At 44.1% G+C, this 17,768-nt stretch overlaps 1 protein-coding gene across 1 annotated transcript; it reads left to right on the top strand.

Annotated features, from left to right (window-relative positions):
• Positions 1-2,446: 2,446 nt before the first annotated feature.
• LOC120840243 lies at positions 2,447-15,987 on the top strand. The gene is made up of 2 exons (XM_040210653.1): positions 2,447-5,080; positions 15,751-15,987. The coding sequence occupies exons 1-2, from the start codon at positions 2,447-2,449 to the stop codon at positions 15,985-15,987; spliced, it is 2,871 nt and encodes a 956-aa protein (XP_040066587.1).
• The last annotated feature ends 1,781 nt before the right edge of the window (positions 15,988-17,768 follow it).

Raw genomic sequence — 17,768 nt, 5'->3', positions numbered from 1 at the left:
TATATATATATATATAAAATATTAAATTTTAGTTTCTATTATAAGTAACATGCACGCAGACTTGTTAGAAGTCGAAATTTTCTATTTTCACTCGTACAAACTGAAGAAAGGAATGTCTATTAGAAACAAAAAAGTTGCTTTAATTATTTAATTTTTTTATAAAATTGCGAAGCTCTTTTTTGATTTCAAATTCAGTACTCCGTCAAGAGGGAAGGGATAATGTGTATGTTATAGTTTAAACAGTAAATTGTACGTAATGTTTAAAATAAAAAAAAAGGTATTTAATTCACTTACTGTAAAATCTGGCACTAAATATAACTGGCAGCATGGTAGAAAGCCTACTGAAGGATTCACGCGCACAATAGCTTCGCATTTCGCGCAGAGCAGTAAAGGTTTTAATCGTACTTGATTTGTTTTACTTTTTAATCTGCCTAGCGTTTCGCATTTCGAGCCTCCTTTAGCGGCGTATAGTTCAAAAGAACAACCTGCGTTCTCTTTTGAGACATGAGAACTGATGAACTAAACTAATATCAAAAAAGAAACAAATCAATATATAAAACTCGACAGCATTTACATTATAATCTGCATCACAAATAGATCGATGAAGCTCTCATAATTCCCATAAATGGATTGTTTTTTTCTCATTTTTATTGGCTGTGTATTGTGCTATCTGAGAACAGTCTGACACAACCTACAAGGTCAGCACAATGAGACAGAAACTTCCGCCGGGCAATTTCGAGGCTAAACGCGAACTATATATGTTGTCCATTTGAAAGCTTTTTGATTTCACCAGTCTGTTCGCGGTCACTGACGATTACACTCTCGGTCCTAAAAACAGCATGGCGGAATGCGGCTCACTAATTGAGCACACAAGTTGCGCCATCAATCGGATTGAGCTCGGCCTCGATACGTTGGCAGATGTTCCAATTCGCCTTGCACGGAGAATGAGCAACTGATCACGTGACTGCATGCCCTGATGACGAGTCAAGGAACTCGATTGACGGATTTAGGGATTAATTGATCGATGAATTGAGGTTTAAATCACCTTCAGCATTCGAGGCTATGCCAAGAGCTTGAACTTTTGTAGTTTAAGGGTAAAGGAAATGAAACGTGCGCAGCTACTGATGATGGGATACAACTATAAACATAAGTGTGTATACGTGTAGAGTCACTGGCAGAATGAGAACGGCAAAGAGGAGCTTCAGTTGTCCCACCTCCAGCGCGAGCTTCTTAACCCCGACCTCTATATCTCCTCTTACCTTCTTTACTTGTCTTCTTACGTCCTCTATACTCAGAAAACCTGACAGTTCGACGACGGAGCCATAGCGTGCCCAGCCGCATATTTGGAGCGCGAGGATCTGGTAGCACAAAGCATCAAAGAGCCATTTTTCGGGGAAACGGGACGTCAGCGCACAGCTTTTGTAGCGGCGAGGACCCGAAACACACTTGTTCGCTCGGGAGAAGTCTGTTTCGGCGTCTCGCCGCAGCGGGGCGCCAGTCACTTGGTTCTCCTTTCATGCAATGTCTGTCGCTCCACCTTTCTCATTTCGGCGGCCGCTTTTCGTGGCGATCTGCCAGACTTTGTCAGTACCAGTGTCGTGCTACAACAGAAAAAAATGGAGTAGAAGAGGAAAACGTCGAGGGAGCAGACCGGAGGAGAAGGGAGCGAAAAAGAGGAAGAAGAGGGGTTCTTGTTCGGCGGTTTGACCTGAACCTATAACATCACAATTTGGCGAGCCTGCCAGGATACAAACCGCAGAGTGAGGAAAACCAGTTGTACCGGTGAACGGTTCCCAACAAGTTTGAAATGAATTTTGAAAAGATAATGGCTTTGGGAAGCTCTCTCGGACTAACAAAAGAGGAAGCGTTGCATCTTCTGGAGGAGGAAAGAAAGCGTAAGAGAGAGGAGAGAGTGCACGCTAGAGAAGATTCCAAACTCGAACATGAGAGGGAACAGCAGAAGGCTGAGAGGGAGAGGGAGGACGCCAGACTGAAAGCGGCACATGAGATCGCTATGATAGAGCTTAAGATCAAGCTCGCAGAAACAGAACGCGCCAGTGGAGCGACAACAGACGGAGGGAGCGAAGGTCAGTCAAGAGGACGAGCGTGCTTGAAGAAATTGATGCCGCCCTTTGACGAGAAACGCGATGACTTAGATGCCTACCTGCATAGATTTGAGAGGATTGCGGTAGGACAAGGATGGGCGAAGGAGGAATGGGCGACGTCCCTTAGTCTTTGCCTGGTGGGTGAAGCTTTAACCGCATTCGGGAGGATGACAGCAGCTGACTCCCTAGACTATGAAAAGGTTAAGATCACCTTGCTCCAACGATTCAGACTAACTGCAGACGGTTTTAGAGAAAAGTTCAGACGAAGCAAGCCGGAGGAGGCAGAAACTGGACGACAATTCTGTACCAGATTGAGTAATTATTTTGATAGGTGGCTCGAAATGGCGCAGACAGAGAAGACGTTCGAGGCAGTGAGGGACAGGGTGATTGCCGAACAGTTCCTTAGTTGCTGTCACCCTAAGCTGGCTATTTTTCTAAAAGAACGTAACGTGAACGCAGCGCAAGAAATGGCAGAGCTAGCTGACCATTACCTGGAAGCCCAGGGAAAATGCAATCTGGGTGCTATGAAAGATGGGGGTTGTACAACAGTGAGACCAGACGGCGAGAACAGTAAGGGTACTGGACAAACGGGAGGAGCCCGAAGACCATCGCCTAGATGCTTTCTGTGCAGTAAGGTTGGGCATAAGGCAACTGACTGCAGAAGCGGATATAGACAAAATCAGGCAGGAGTACGATGCTGGGAGTGCGGCAAAATGGGACACAAAGCTGGGCAGTGCGCCAATCACTCACAGAACAAAGCAGCGTGTGTCCTGGATAAAAGACAGAAGGCATTAAAGAGGGGCAACAAAGAACAGCAGGGAGCGATAACAAATACAAGATTTGAACCTGTTACTGACACTGACTTAGTACACAATATCGACATAATGATGCCGGTGGTCGAAGGGAGGTTACATGATATTAAGATATCAGTGCTGAGGGATAGTGGAACCAACACAGTACTAGTAAGAAAAAGGCTGGTACGAAGTGAGGAGTTCACAGGGACGTCCACTGGGGTTATCCTGGTTGACGGCACCATGAGGGATATGCCTGAAGCGATAATCAACATAGATACACCTTATTACACGGGGGAAGTACGTGCCAAATGCGTAGAAGAACCGTTTTATGACCTCATACTGGGTAACATCCCAGGGGCTAGAAAAGTGGACTGCCCGGATTCAGGGTGGGGCACAAGTACGAAGAAAATGCGTCACCAGGGAGATGAAGTGTTTGGCGAAACGCCGTCTAATTCATTGAACAGCGTTACATCACATGCTGAGAACGACCGACTACTGCAAGAAATCGGGGAAAAGGAGGCGTTGAATGCAGAGCAGATTCATAACGAGGTGTCATTTGCAGCAGGAGCAAAAAGAACGGACAAAAGAGAAGAGAAACAATTGCCCCAGCTCAAGGCGCCGGTTATAGAGCTGCTAGAAGTCACAGCTCTTCAATTAACGGGGCAGCAAAAGTCGGATGAGAGTCTGCAGAGGTGTTTTAGAAGTCTGAATAAACGAGTGCGGAAATGGAGATGTGACGTAACAACGGAATACGTCGTCAAGGATGATTTGTTGTTCCGCCGAGTCGAATTCAGCGACGGGGACGTGAGACACCAACTCATTGTACCAACGGTATTTAGAAAGACTGTAATGGAATTGGCTCACGATGGAATAATGTCGGGCCATCAGGGGGTAAAGAGCACGGTCGCTAGGGTAGCGGAAGAATTCTTTTGGCCTGGTATGCAAGGCGACGTGAAACGTTACATACGGTCTTGTGATGTGTGCCAACGCACTATACCAAAAGGCACCGTGAAAAAAGCCCCAATGATGAGTATGCCCATAATTGAAGAACCCTTCCATCGGGTAGCGATAGATATCATTGGACCAATAACCCCGAAGTCCAGCAAGGGACACCGATATATCTTGACAATGGTTGATGTAGCCACGAGGTACCCGGACGCTGTGGCATTGAAAACCATTGATACCCCGCAGGTGGCAGAAGCCCTAGTCGAGATGTTCTCCCGGTACGGAGTACCTAAGGAGATTCTAAGTGATCGAGGTACGAGCTTCACTTCCAATCTTATGAAAGAAATAGGACGGCTATTATCCTTTCGGCGGTTGTTAACTACGCCATATCACCCAATGTGTAATGGGCTCGTAGAGAGATTTAATGGTACCATCAAGCAAATGATGAAGAGAATGAGCCAAGAACGACCCACGGACTGGGATAGGTATATCCCGGCACTCCTCTTTGCCTATAGAGGAGTTCCACAAGCGTCGCTAGGATTCGCACCATTTGAGATGTTGTACGGGCGAAATGTGAGAGGTCCTTTGACCATCCTTAAGGAGCTGTGGTCCAATAAAAGCTTAAACCAGGAGTTAAAAACATCATACGGATACGTGATCGAACTCAAGGACAAACTGAAGAAAACATGTGAAGTGGCGCATGAGATCATGGCAGAGGCGCAAACAAAACAGAAAAGGTTCTACGACCGGAAGAGCCAGGCTCGAAGGTTCGAGCCAGGCGACAGAGTGCTCATACTGCTACCCAGTGACCACAACAAACTAACCATGCAGTGGAAGGGACCGTACGAAGTTGCGAGGCGAAAAGGCGATTTAAACTACGAACTGCTGGTTGGCGACAAAAGAAAAACGTTTCACATAAACATGTTACAAAAATATGGAGGTCGCGAAACTAAGAATGAAAGTTGTGGGGTGATGGTGGTCCAGGATGAGGTTGAAGACTTAGGGGAGATCACGACGCCCAGTCTAAAAAGGCAACAGGGTGCGCAGGATGTGGTCATCAATCCTAAATTAAGCCAAAAGCAAAAGAAAGATCTGGCTGACGCGATCGGGGAGTTTCAAGATATATTCTCTGACGTACCGGGCAGAACAAATGCATTGCAATGCAAACTTCGATTGATGACAGAAGAGCCGGTGTTTGTAAGGCAGTATCCGTTGCCTTTTGCCATCCAGGACGAGGTGGAAGAAGAAGTGGAAGAGATGCTAAGATTAGGCATCATCGAACGATCCACGTCCGCCTACAACGCACCCATAATAATGGTAAAAAAGCCTGATGGCTCTAATAGGCTTTGTGTTGACTTTCGGCGATTGAACGCAGTCTTAGTAGCTGACGCTGAACCTATACCAAGGTCGGACGTAGTGTTTGCAAGAGTCGGAAAAAAAATATTTTTCTAAATTGGATCTAGCAAAGGGGTATTGGCAGATACCGATGGAAGAATCAGCCAAAGAAAAGACTGCCTTCTCTACAAGAACGGGCCTTTACCAATTCCGGTTTATGCCTTTCGGACTGAAGACGGCTGCTGCAGTGTTTACCAAGTTGATGAGGTCCGTCCTGGAGGGGGTGCCCAATGTACATCATTACATTGACGACATTTTGGTGGCCACTGACTCGTGGGAAGACCACTGCCAAACATTACGGCAAATTTTTGAATGTTTCAAGAGGAATCATCTCACGGTTAAGCCAAACAAATGTGAGGTTGGGTTTGACGCGATAACATTTTTAGGTCACAAGCTTGGTATGGGCCAAATCGCACCGAAGAGGGAAATAATAGAAAAGATTCAACAAGCATCGGCGCCTAAGACAAAAAAACAGGTGCGAGCCTTTTTAGGTCTTACAGGGTATTATAGAGAGTTTATACCCCGTTATGCAGAGATAGCAGCCCCACTTACTAACCTCACAAGGAAGGGACAAAGTAACACAGTAGAATGGTGCTCTGAACATGACGCAAGCTTCAAAGAGCTTAAAAGAAGGCTGGCAGAACCACCCATTTTGTTAGCACCCGATGTGTCTAAGCAATTTGTCCTGCGTACGGATGCATCAGACGAAGCTTTGGGAGCAGTGCTGTTGCAGGAGCACGAGGGCATGCTGCACCCAGTGTTATATGGCAGTAGAAAACTTAGCGCGAGCGAAAAGAACTTTGCGGCTATAGAACGTGAATGCCTCGCACTCGTGTGGGCAATTGGTAAATATGCTATTTACCTGTACGGAAAGGAATTCGTAGTTGAGACGGACCATCAACCGCTAGAATATTTGAATAAGACGAAACTCAACAACGCGAGGGTAATGAGGTGGAGTTTATCTCTGCAAGAGTTTACATTTAGGATTAAGTATATAAAAGGCAAAGACAATATCGGGGCGGACTACTTGAGCAGAGTTTGATCGACAAAAAGGGGTAGGGTGGAAATTTGTTTTGTAGATATGGTAATATTTATACGCTTGATGGAAGTATACCGTGATACAGTAACGGATAGAAGTGCTTTAGCAGCGGCAGTGAAATGCAGCTGATGTGCTGGTGTACCTGAAATTGTGAACTGGGTGCGGGCCAGATATAAAACGTTCAGGGTGTGAAAGTGATGCGCAAACTGGTGAATCAACACAGGGACGTAAACAAAAAAAAAAGGGGGATGATGCATCAACGTGGTGTAGAAATTTAGTACGACTAAATTCTGGAGGAGGGGGTAAATGTCGTGCTACAACAGAAAAAAATGGAGTAGAAGAGGAAAACGTCGAGGGAGCAGACCGGAGGAGAAGGGAGCGAAAAAGAGGAAGAAGAGGGGTTCTTGTTCGGCGGTTTGACCTGAACCTATAACATCACAACCAGGGATGGGCAAAATACATGTAAATATGTATCAAAATACAAATACAAAATACTTCGTCAAAAATGTATTTAATTACAAATCTAATTACATTTCCAAAAAAAAGCATTTAAGTACAAGATACAAATACAACCAAATGTATTTCTTCTCCTCCAAATACTTTTCCAAATACATTCCTCAAAATTTGTGTCAGCGACTTCAGGGCACCCGCAACGGGTTTCTGGGTATCTCATTTTAATTTTGCATCGCACACTCGGGAGGTACTGTGCGAGGCTCTAGTAACGTAATAGAAATATAATCACAAAAAGAATGTAATAAGCTTGAACGTAATAGGTGAAAAAAGTACAGAGTTTCAAGCAGATTTTCTTGTCGATTACATTTTGGTATAGACCAACAAAGAACCGAGATGACCAAGACACGCAGCACTAGCTAGAGAATATTTTATTGTTGCAACTCGCACCAGTTACGAATATCTGGACGACCCGCGCATTTAGAATGTTCCAGGCAAAATAATGGATGGAAACCAGGCTGGAAAGCATCACAACTTGTCACAGGCACTTATTTAGCCAGTCTGCCTGTGAACGTCCATTTCGTCACTATTCTTGCCCTGGACTAGCACCGTAATCACAAAGTCACTAAACGCTTGTGCTTGATTGAGAGACACTGCATTCAGTGCAGAACGTAGTTTTCTTCCTGCTCTGGACAGTGACAATAAATTTGAGGGATGTATTTTCGCCCACCAAATTGTATTTAATTACAATTGTATTCTAAATACCCACGTTTTAGTATTTAAATACACACGTCAAATACATTACTCAATTTGTAATTAAATACAAATGCAAAATAAAGTATTTGAAATACTGCCCATCCCTGGTCAGTACACAGGAGGCTATGCCTCGACAATGCTTGGCGTCCCGGCAGTCTCTAGCGTGCGCGTGTAGCCGAAGCATAGTGGAAGGCGACGAGCAAGTGATAAAGGCTGGGCGTTCGAAAGACACGTCCCGCCATTTCCATACCGTCATTAGCTATAAAAGATGCCATGAGTTCAGGGCGAAAAATAAAACCACAGTCAATCTGTAAGGCCTAGTTGTAAGTAATAGTAAGACTGGGTAGGACTAAGGCTATCTAGTAGTAAGACCGGGTGTTGTGGGACGTGTTCTTGATGGCGTTGTAAGAAGTGATTCGAAGAGGTCAACGGGGCTCAACGTTCATCGATATCTTCGATAAAAAGAAGAGCGCAGTGCAGTAAACTAAACATAAATCTTATATATTATTCATTTGGTGATTGCAAAAGCGAGAAAATATGTTTAGGGTCTCTCAACTGGGATTAGAAGCACTTTCAAACTTTTTGCTAAAAGATAAAAAAAATGTGTGCCAGAGAGAAAATATATATTTAGCTTTAATGCCCCTAGAAACATACAGATCGCGTCCCTTTTTAGTTTGAACGAAACTTGGAAAGTGAGATTAAAAGTTAGACGGAAATATGCGAAGTTATTGCTAGCATAATCTGGATCCATGGCACCGAAGTACACGCGACACAATAAAACCCAGCGGAGGGTATTCTGTTTGCCAGCTCCCGTCGCTCCGAAAGAAATAGAAGGAGATAAGGTTTAATGGTCATTAGTGGGCCTTATACGAGGCCCATAGATGAGCCTATGGCGCTGAAAAACACCAGTCTCGAAGAACGTGCGGATAAGTCACGATACGTGCTGTTCGTTACCTAACGCTTTCAAGCTGATTGCCAGGACTTTTCAGAAAAATAAAAAAATAAAAAGTAGCATGTTTCTTATCTTTATTTTTGGGAGTTTAGCGCAGACTTGCGAGAGGCGGGGAGCGAGTGCTTACAGCTTTTAGGAAAAGCGCGCTCGTTCCGAGACTTCTACCGCAGAAATACATCATTTTAAGAGCTCCGCTCTCGTGCATGGCTGTGCCCTTTGAAAGTGCTGTATACCACTTGTGAGATGAAGTACTCTATCTGAGAAGTTTGCAAGCCGTATTCCGAAAAAAAAAAAAGCCCCGAAGTACTTTAACTCCTTCCGCCGCTAGCAGCAAGCACGAAGCACGCAAGCCCGAAGCGAACAAAAATCATGATCGCACAAAAGAGAGGGCACACCAATCAAAAAGAGGATCACTAAAGAGATTTCATGCAGCGCTCCATCCTATTCTCCAACGGCCTGTATTTAATCTCCTTCCCTTCGTTGCACAGTTCGACCGCCAGGCCGCGTTATTTATCCCGCACCCTTGGAGAGGCGGCAGCTCCTCGCCCCTCTCCTTCGCGTCTTTTCCGCTGGGTGGTGTCGCCTTCACTAGAGTTCCGAAGACGCGCACAGCTCCCTTAAGACCCCGTCGCACCGAGACAAACACGAGAGCAACAGCAACACACCATGTTGTCCAACAGTCGGGCCACTTGTTGCTGGCTCCCCGTGTTGTACGACAACCCTGTCAAATCGCGGCAACAGCAGCGCAACATAGACGACAACGAAAATGTTGCCTCGGTATGACAGCTTTCGGCAACGAAAACAGCAGCAATTAGTGTTGGACAACGTGTGTTGCCCTGATCGCTGGCTGAGCGAATTTCGGGCTGCAGAACGACAACACAGATAGCTTCGATGGCAGAGTTAGTTCCCTATCAACGTCGTTTTTAAGAGCTTACTTTAATAAAGGCTTGGAAAACGTGATGTGACAATAATTAAGGCTGGCGTGAAGCTAAAATATTGTTATCAATGTTTTGACTATGTTATTACGGAAAGCGATTGTGTGTTGGCACACATTCGTTTTATCAGTGTGCACAAAATGGGCGTCAGCGATACCGGTCGGAGATTGGATAGCTCCGTCGGTTTGGGTTTCGGTACCACCACCGCGTGTGTCAGTTCATCGGCGAGATGGCCCTCCATCTATCAGCAGTTGATGGCTTTAAGGACGCTGAGCTTTTCTGCTTTCGGAAGGCTGCCGATCATTTTCCAGATGATACCGTTCACCGTAACAGACGGCCGTGAACGTTCAGAGAGTTGCTGAAATTAGAACTGACAAGAGACAGCTCACATTACTGCTAGTGAAATAAAATGGCATGACTACTCACCCGCTGATAAAGTACAATAAAACATATTTCACGAATGCAAAGATAACCGAAATCGAAGCATTAAGACGACCGCTCTGATCCTGATTATTGATGCTTGGAGCTCGGAAACAGCCGCTACCATACACCCGAATTGTTTCAAAAATCCCCAGGACGTTTTGGGAAATGAAGCGATCACATAGCCTACTGCCTCACCTACCGCCTACCGCCTCGGTAGGTAAATAGACAGCGTTGAAAAATATTTATTTCATCGATTGTTATGAAAACTGATCGTGCCGGTGTCGCAGTTTTTAAGCACTGTCATTTCAGCTCAACATGCACCATGCTGCAAAAGATGCCTTGGAACACTGCCGGTGATAACTCATTTCTACAGTAGAAATAGGAATTGCGTGGAAGAAACAACCGGACAGAAACACTTCATAACGGCGGCGTAAATCCCGAACACATACCAGTGATCTCACTTTCCTCGTTTAAGGGCTATCTGCTTTGTCAGCGAATGAAGAACATTTTTATGAAATGAAGGGTGGTAAATGCTCTTGGTGTCAAGTTTTTTTAATCACAGTCGCTGGCTGGTGGTCGATGTAGTCCAGGGGTAATTTCTGGCCCTTCGAACGCATTAGCACCTTGTAGAGTCACATTTCCAGTGACGCCGCGCCGCACAGGAATAAAGGCAATCAATCAACATGGCGGTGTGTTCCCTGTGTTGGCCCCGCCGTCACCGCGGTGTGACAGGGTGGTCGGACAACAAATCTGCCAACATGGATGGATCGATGTTGACGGCTGTATCCTATATATCGGGCAGTAGCTTGCGCCACCTAGTCTAGTTATACGTCCTTCAATTCCTCGAGATAATTTCCATCAGTCTTCCAATCTCCTCTTTGTCATTTAATTCGCTTATCATCCATTCTTCCATTCTCGTCTGCAAACCCCAGCGCTCCGGCAAAATCCGCCCCCCCCCCTCCCCCTCCGTGAGGGGGTTGGAAGCTCTTTGCACCTCCAATACCACATATTCTATAATCTTCTCTCCCCCTGGCATACGGCACACCGCGTAACTATTTCCTCATACTCTTTTTCTATTTGTCCTTGTTCTTAATACACTCCTGTTCTAGCCTCGAATAACAAAGAGCTCCCCCGTGCAGTATCATACCAATGTTCGTACATTATTTCCTGTTTTCATCCCCTATATCAAATCAAATCAAATCAAGTTTATTTCCAGAAACTCTGGCGGGAAAGCCCATACATAGTTAAAGCTGACTTTACCTGCATTCTTTCCGGCCACATCTTTCCCTCAGCTTCGTTTACTTCCTTTTTCACAGAGGTAGTCTGTTCTGTATCCACCCTTCACGGTTGGTATTCAAATTTTAGTTTTCGGGTTACGTTTGTTCATTTAGTGTTCAGACTTTTTATGTACAGATGCTTATACACCTTTCTCGCCCATCGTGTATCCCCAATTGTGTCCAGTCTTTGTTCAAATTTAAGCTTACTGATCGCCTCTGTAGCCTCGAAGAATGCCCAGCCCAGGTCCCCCTGTACTCCTTCGTTTGGCGTACTCCCATGCGCCCCCAGTGCCGGTCTGCCCACGCACCTCTAGCGGGACTCTAAGCTCGACTGGGCCCCAGATTTTATGCATAATACCGCATTGACAAAAGACAACCCCGGTACCATGACCCCTTCCCATATTCCCCGGACAAGTTAATGTTTTTTTTTTGTAATTCCATAGTTCCCTATGGTTCATAACCCGCTGCATTTCTTTTTCCTTTCTTTAGCATAACTTCGTGTTTTTCTAAGTATTGTTTTCTCTCATTCAGCCATAATCCCAGGTATTTATACTTCTCTACGTATTCCATTAAAACGTCTTAAATGTTTAGCGGGCTCCCTTCTCATCGTTATAAACCATTATTCCCGACCTGTCGCTACTGAATTTTAGGCCAAGAGGGTATCCTTCATCTCCACAGATCTTAATCAGCTCCTGTAACCTATTCCGGCAATCTGCCAACAATACAATGTCTTCTGCGTAGAACATGTTTGTTATAACTTAATTTACTTTTCTCCCTCTCCCCATACATGGCACATCCAGACCTAAATTGCACTCTTATCTTTTTTCCATTCTACTCCGGTGTTTCATAAAAAGTAGAGGTTATAAGGAACAACCTGATTCCTGAGTCCTGAGTCCTCTCTGCCTGAGCCCTCTCTTTATTTCTGCCGGTTCTGTAATTTCTGCTTCCCATGTTCTAATAACCTTATTTGTGTACACCTATTATAAAAGCCTAATAAAGTGGGCATCTAAATCATACTTTCTCAGCGGTGCCCAGAGTTTTTCCTGACTCACACTGTCGTACCCCCTTTAATGTCTAGAAATTTTATCCATAACAATTTTCCTCATCCGAACCACCTCTATACATTGAGCGATGATGAATAAGTTATCACATTATTAACTACCTGTTCAAAACCCGTTCTGGAACTCACATAAATTTTTTTCGGCCCATTCTTCCATTCCTTTTTCTTTACTACCTGCATCGCTAGTCTGTACAAAACCGAAGTTACTGTTATTGGCCGGTATAATGTTGTGCTATTTTTATTTTCTTTGCGTTTATATAGCAATTTCATTCTGCTTAGTCTCCAATCTTTGGGTACCTTTCACCCCATTATTATTTGACCAGTTGCCTTTCTTAACTTTGATTCACTTTTTGTTCTGGTGTCTTGACTAGTCTCATTCCTATGTCATCTGGGCCTGTCGCCGTTCCAGCAGGTACTTTACTTTCTGTTCTGTCCCATTCCCCTGTGGTCGTCTCACTTGTGTCGTTAGTGTGTTTGCCTTGTGCCGTGTTGCTGTTTGTGTTCTGTCCAATCTCGTTCGGTTCAAGTTCTACAAATGTTGCCTTTGATTGTTCGTATAATAAATTCCCATTACCTGCTGGCCCTCTCCACTTATCCCCTCTTGTGTGGTTAATGGACAATGGAACCTTTTGTATTTCTCTCCTCTGTACTAATGTGCTCCCAGAACCTTCTTGCTGCATTCCTATCATGTTGGTTTACTTCCATCATCCACTGCACTCCAGCTCTACCAATGTTGCCCTGGATAAGAGCAGATGCGTCTCCTTTTCTTTCTTGAAACGCATTCCGTTTCGATTCTACCTCCGCGGGTGTGTCCCCCCCATTTTCTTTTCCCATCTATGTTTTCCTGTCCCACCGGCTTTTAGTGTGTGTATCCGCCTTCTTCGTCTTTGTTGGATTTTGAAATTCTCGAACTCTCTTTTAAAAGTGTTTATAAATCATCATATGCCCATTTTCTCTCCAGTTGGCTGGATACTATACACCTTTCCAAAAAACGCTCCTAGGCCGCCTCCATGTTGCTGATGGTGATGCGGCTGGTGCGACTCTCGCGCCCTCTATCAGCTAGAAATTTTCTGCCACTCACTCGGACTGTGAAGACCCGCTCAGCGCGGTTCTCTAGCTACGTTTTTGCGATTTTGCCTTTTTGCATTCGACGTTTTCTCGCCCCTCTTGAAAGTTTCCACTTAATTTTTTTTATGCGTGCTGCGTAAACTTTTTGTGTTATCTAACATTCTGAGAAATAAGGCTGGTAAGTGCCTGCCGTTCAGGCTTTTCTGCTCGACATTCATGGGAAACGAAGAAGGTGAAGGACGTCGAGCGGTTCTCGACGCGATTTTGCAAACATTGTTCTTTCCCCTCCCAGAGATAATCCGCGTAGAATCCTCAGTCACCTCCAAAAATATATGTCCGGGTTCGGAAGGGGAACGGGTCAGTCGCGTTCGTTCCTTTGCCTTGGTGCGGTTGTGAAAAAAAGAAGCTCTCCCCAAAACGTGCGCCAAAACGAAGTCATCTCGGATTCCGTCCGATCGTCAAGATGCGACTGTCGTCGACTGTGACTGTTATTTGAGATCTTTCTCAAATAAATTATTTTTGGATAACGCTGCGTCGTGTGGTACGTACGATATATTGTTCAAATGTTAACACTTCCCGAATTGTATGTCCGTGTCCTGTCCATCGGTAAACACGTTATTTGTGAGCGTGAAAAATGCATGCCTTTCGGCCCTCTTCTGTTGCAATTTATTATTGACGGCAAAGCGCTTTGGTCGTTTCACATGCGGCGAATCCCGCGGCGCCGTCAAAACTTATCGTAAGAAAGAAAACAAAAAAAACTAGAACTATACGTTCCAGTCGCAATTGTTCTGTCGCGCGCGTACCAAACCAAAATAAATTACTTTTTTTCTTTTTTTTTCTTTAAATGTGGCACAATGCTTTTTCAATGTCCTCGGGAAAATACATGTACCATGAAACACAAAATATAGCTGAAAAAGACGAGAATTTAGCCGCCAGCAGCGTTTGAAACTGCGCCTACGCAGGCTGCGCATATTTAAATCACAGACCACTCGGTTAGGGTTAGGAGGGACGCCGGCGAGAGTCTAGCCTCACACTCAGTGACTGGGCTCGAAAACGGTGTGCTGCCCCTGGGGTCGAGTGTTTTTTGGACAGGTGTATAGTCTCTTTTCGTTCTGATACTTCTTGGAGTTGGGCATCGTTTAGGGTCGATATATTTTCTCGTTTCAGAATGAGTTTCTCTTCTTCTGCTGCACCACACTTTATTTTAAGTCACTTATGATCACTTCTTAAGCTTTCCGTGCCTGCCTCATCTATTTTCATGTGTCCTAATCTATTATATAATTTGCTATACATCAGACAGTAATCAAGTGTTGAGTGCGAATTGTTTCTTTCCCACGTCATTTTTCCGTCGCATTTTGCTTGGGCGTTAACAAGGACTAGATAAAAAATATGGCAGAATTGTTGTAGCATCTTCCCCATAGAATCTGTATAGCCGTCGAAGTTTCTAAGTGTGCATTCATGACTCCTAAGATAACTATTTCCCGTTTAGTGCCATTTTCTCCAACATCTTTGAAAATTCATCTCAAGTGATGTGAATTTTTTTCTCCAACAAAACGGCGTGAAAACCGGCCTTGGTAGAGTCGACGCAGCTATTGCCATAGCAACCCGTACGTCGCAAGCCGTTGCAGTTCCACTAGGTTGGACTCGACGCAAGTGTGCGAATCGCCCTGTAGAGGGGTCGCGTAATTTTCTCGAACGCAAGGTTCGACTGACTCAACAAACCTTCAAACTCTTTTTTTTTTTTTGTAGAAGTTGACGAAGGTGGATTTATAAACAGCATTGCCCGGCTTTTACAAAAATAATAAAATAAGAAAATAATCACATTTTCAGTAAAAATAATTCATAAATTAGTTCGCTTTATTAATTTTAAATAGGATTATACGTTTTGAAGTTTATTTCGAACAAAATATTAGGGTGTTTTTTGGAGATTATATATTTTTCACACCTGTGGGGTTTTTCGGAGCGTTTTTTTTTTATGGCATACGGAATTCTGAGTTCTTCGGAGTGTTGGTTTCTGGACATTTTATTGTACACAAAAATAAGTTATTAAGGATTTGAACGCGGTATTGATCTGTTATTAGCGTAAAGGTTAAGTTCCGAAATTCAAGACAATCGACTGCGGATGCACTTTTATTTCTCAGCCAGTCTTTTCAATATTTGCAGTGGCATTCGTGACTTTTTACAACTTTTTGTAGTAAATGACTACTTTTCAAATTTGTTGCATTCGTTGACAGCAGCACGCTCCGAAACATGGAGAATGCTCTTTCTACATTCGCGCTAGATATGGGAAATCCTAGTAGGTATAGTGTACAGCGTGAAAATTTGGTGCACTCTTGTGCATGTATTCTCCAGAACATTAGCGGTCCAACGATTTCCTTCGCAGTGTGCGCCTGATGTGGACAGAGCTGTTTCTAACTGAGTCAAGTCCTTCGTGCGTGGCGCGAGGAGAGCAAAGAAATTCTCGTACGTCTCGAACATTCAAGGCAGTTCTGCGTTTACGTTAGGGTTCGCAATCTCCACTCGATATCAAAAGTGACTCGGTATATTGCAGGTCGTCCCCCATGTTTTGTTCGACAGTACGGCTCCAGTTTTCGGCTACAGCCTTGTAGTACTGGCGAAAGATGTTAACTATGTGAGAGCGCTTCACCTGGTCAACCATGTCGAGCATGCAGTGGTACATCCCCTCCAAAACTCGTTATTGGGGTGTTGGCTCATTGGCTTAAAGTGCCTTCAGGCGCACAGCAAACAGAGGATACACTTCATGTACCAATGTCGATTCTGCTTCTAGTTACTTGATTATGAGCAGCATTCCGTTCGAGGTTATTTTTAGAACATGAGCTAATTAAGCAGGACATGCAGAGAGCTAAATATAATCTCAAATGCTTTCAGGTTTCCACACTTCTTCCCCCATGCCCCATCGGTTTTTTGAAATGATGCAATAGCGTGACAGTAGTGAAGAATGTCAACAAGGGCTTCGTAAAAAGAAAACCATCTAAATGGGCTGACAGTCGGTCAGCCCTTCAGCACGCGCAGACGGAACGAAACTGACGACGAAGTTCTGTCGACCTCTTCAGAAGGGCAGGAAAATGAAAAAAGAAATCGTGAGAGCACTTGAAGCAAAATACCTTCAGCCACTCCTCAAAGAGACTGGCACCCTCCCCGATTTATTTTTTTTTAAATTTTTTTGCTAGGCTATTTTTTATGATGTCAGAAAGCTACCCAACCCAATTATTGCTACAGAGTCACGTAGATTTGTAATAAAGTAAAAAAAGAAGACTGCTCGCAACCGAAATCGAAATTGGATTGGAGAGGAAGAAGAAATGTAAAAGAGTTGCAGGAAGCAGACTTGTACGTAATCCGTTACAAGTAACGAAATTACTTGTAATCCCTTACATTTATCAGTAAATTAGTAACGGATTAATGGCATATTTCCTGGAATAACTTTAAAGTAATTCCTTTACATTTTTTTACGTAACGGATTCCTTGAAATTAGGACCAACCCCCCCCCCCCCCCCTTTTCTAAAGAAAGGGTTGTTTTTATTTTGGTGAAGTCGAGCGCAGTAACACTGTCACGCGAATTGACCAGCACAAAGGGAGGCTTGGCACTCTTCAGTTTAGCAAAGCCTTTTGTTGCAACACCAAAAGCCCCTGAATCAATTTTTTTTAGATCCTAACAACAATGTCAAAAAATCCAAATGAACATTTCTACAAAAATAAAAATAAAAAGTGGGGGGGGGGGGGCAAGTTATATCCGGCTTTTTTTAGTCCCTTTGTTTTCTCTTTGCGATCGAAGACTAGGAGAGGAGGACACCAAGTGATTGTGTGCCCCTTCGAGAAGGTCAAGGTGGTAAGTGCACAGACAAGAATTACCAATGTCCTTCTCGATTGTAGTGACTACGACCATTTTCATAATGTCACAACACGAAACAACACTCCGTCTACCCTAAAATCTCAAATAGATGTGATAATATGTGAAGGTGTTATTGCCACCAGCATCCTTGTTCGTTGCTGCACACTTATCATCTCTTAGAAAACAGGATGTATTTTTTCCTGCTTCTTTCACCTTATTTTACCCTATTTTGAAAGCGACTTACTTTTTTGTAGTCCAACTTCTAGGGTTGGCCCACTATATTTGTGAATTCCAGCCAGGTTATCTGCGCCTCAGTTACCCTTTTTGTGAGTCAGTTTTTTGCGAGCACTTCGGAAATGGTAATAGTCTCCTTATAGTCTTCCTTTCATCTTCCTCGTTTTACCCCAGCAGGACGCATCTTATCTCAAGCAGATATTCTTACAAATAAAACATAATGGTGACTGACGTAGACTTGATATTCTGGGCTTCAGGGGAGAGTGAAACTCGTGAGTGGCTTACTTAGTACTCTGCTTTTCGCTGCCCGTGGCATCAGCGGACGTCTATCTGGAGAACACCGGAGTAAACTGCAGTCGGTTCGTGCTCCGTGCGTTTTTGAACAGCACCAAGAAAGGTACACACGGCAAACGCGCATTTACATTTCCTTGTTTTAACCGACGTTCTAATCAATTGTTGATATCAGTGTCCTTTTTTTCGATTAC

This window comes from Ixodes scapularis, unplaced genomic scaffold, assembly GCF_016920785.2.
Source record: "Ixodes scapularis isolate PalLabHiFi unplaced genomic scaffold, ASM1692078v2 PGA_scaffold0__279_contigs__length_252992795, whole genome shotgun sequence".
Classification (NCBI taxonomy): domain Eukaryota; kingdom Metazoa; phylum Arthropoda; class Arachnida; order Ixodida; family Ixodidae; genus Ixodes; species Ixodes scapularis.
Note: the sequence above shows the minus strand (reverse complement) of the source record. Positions and strands in the feature narration are given on the sequence as shown.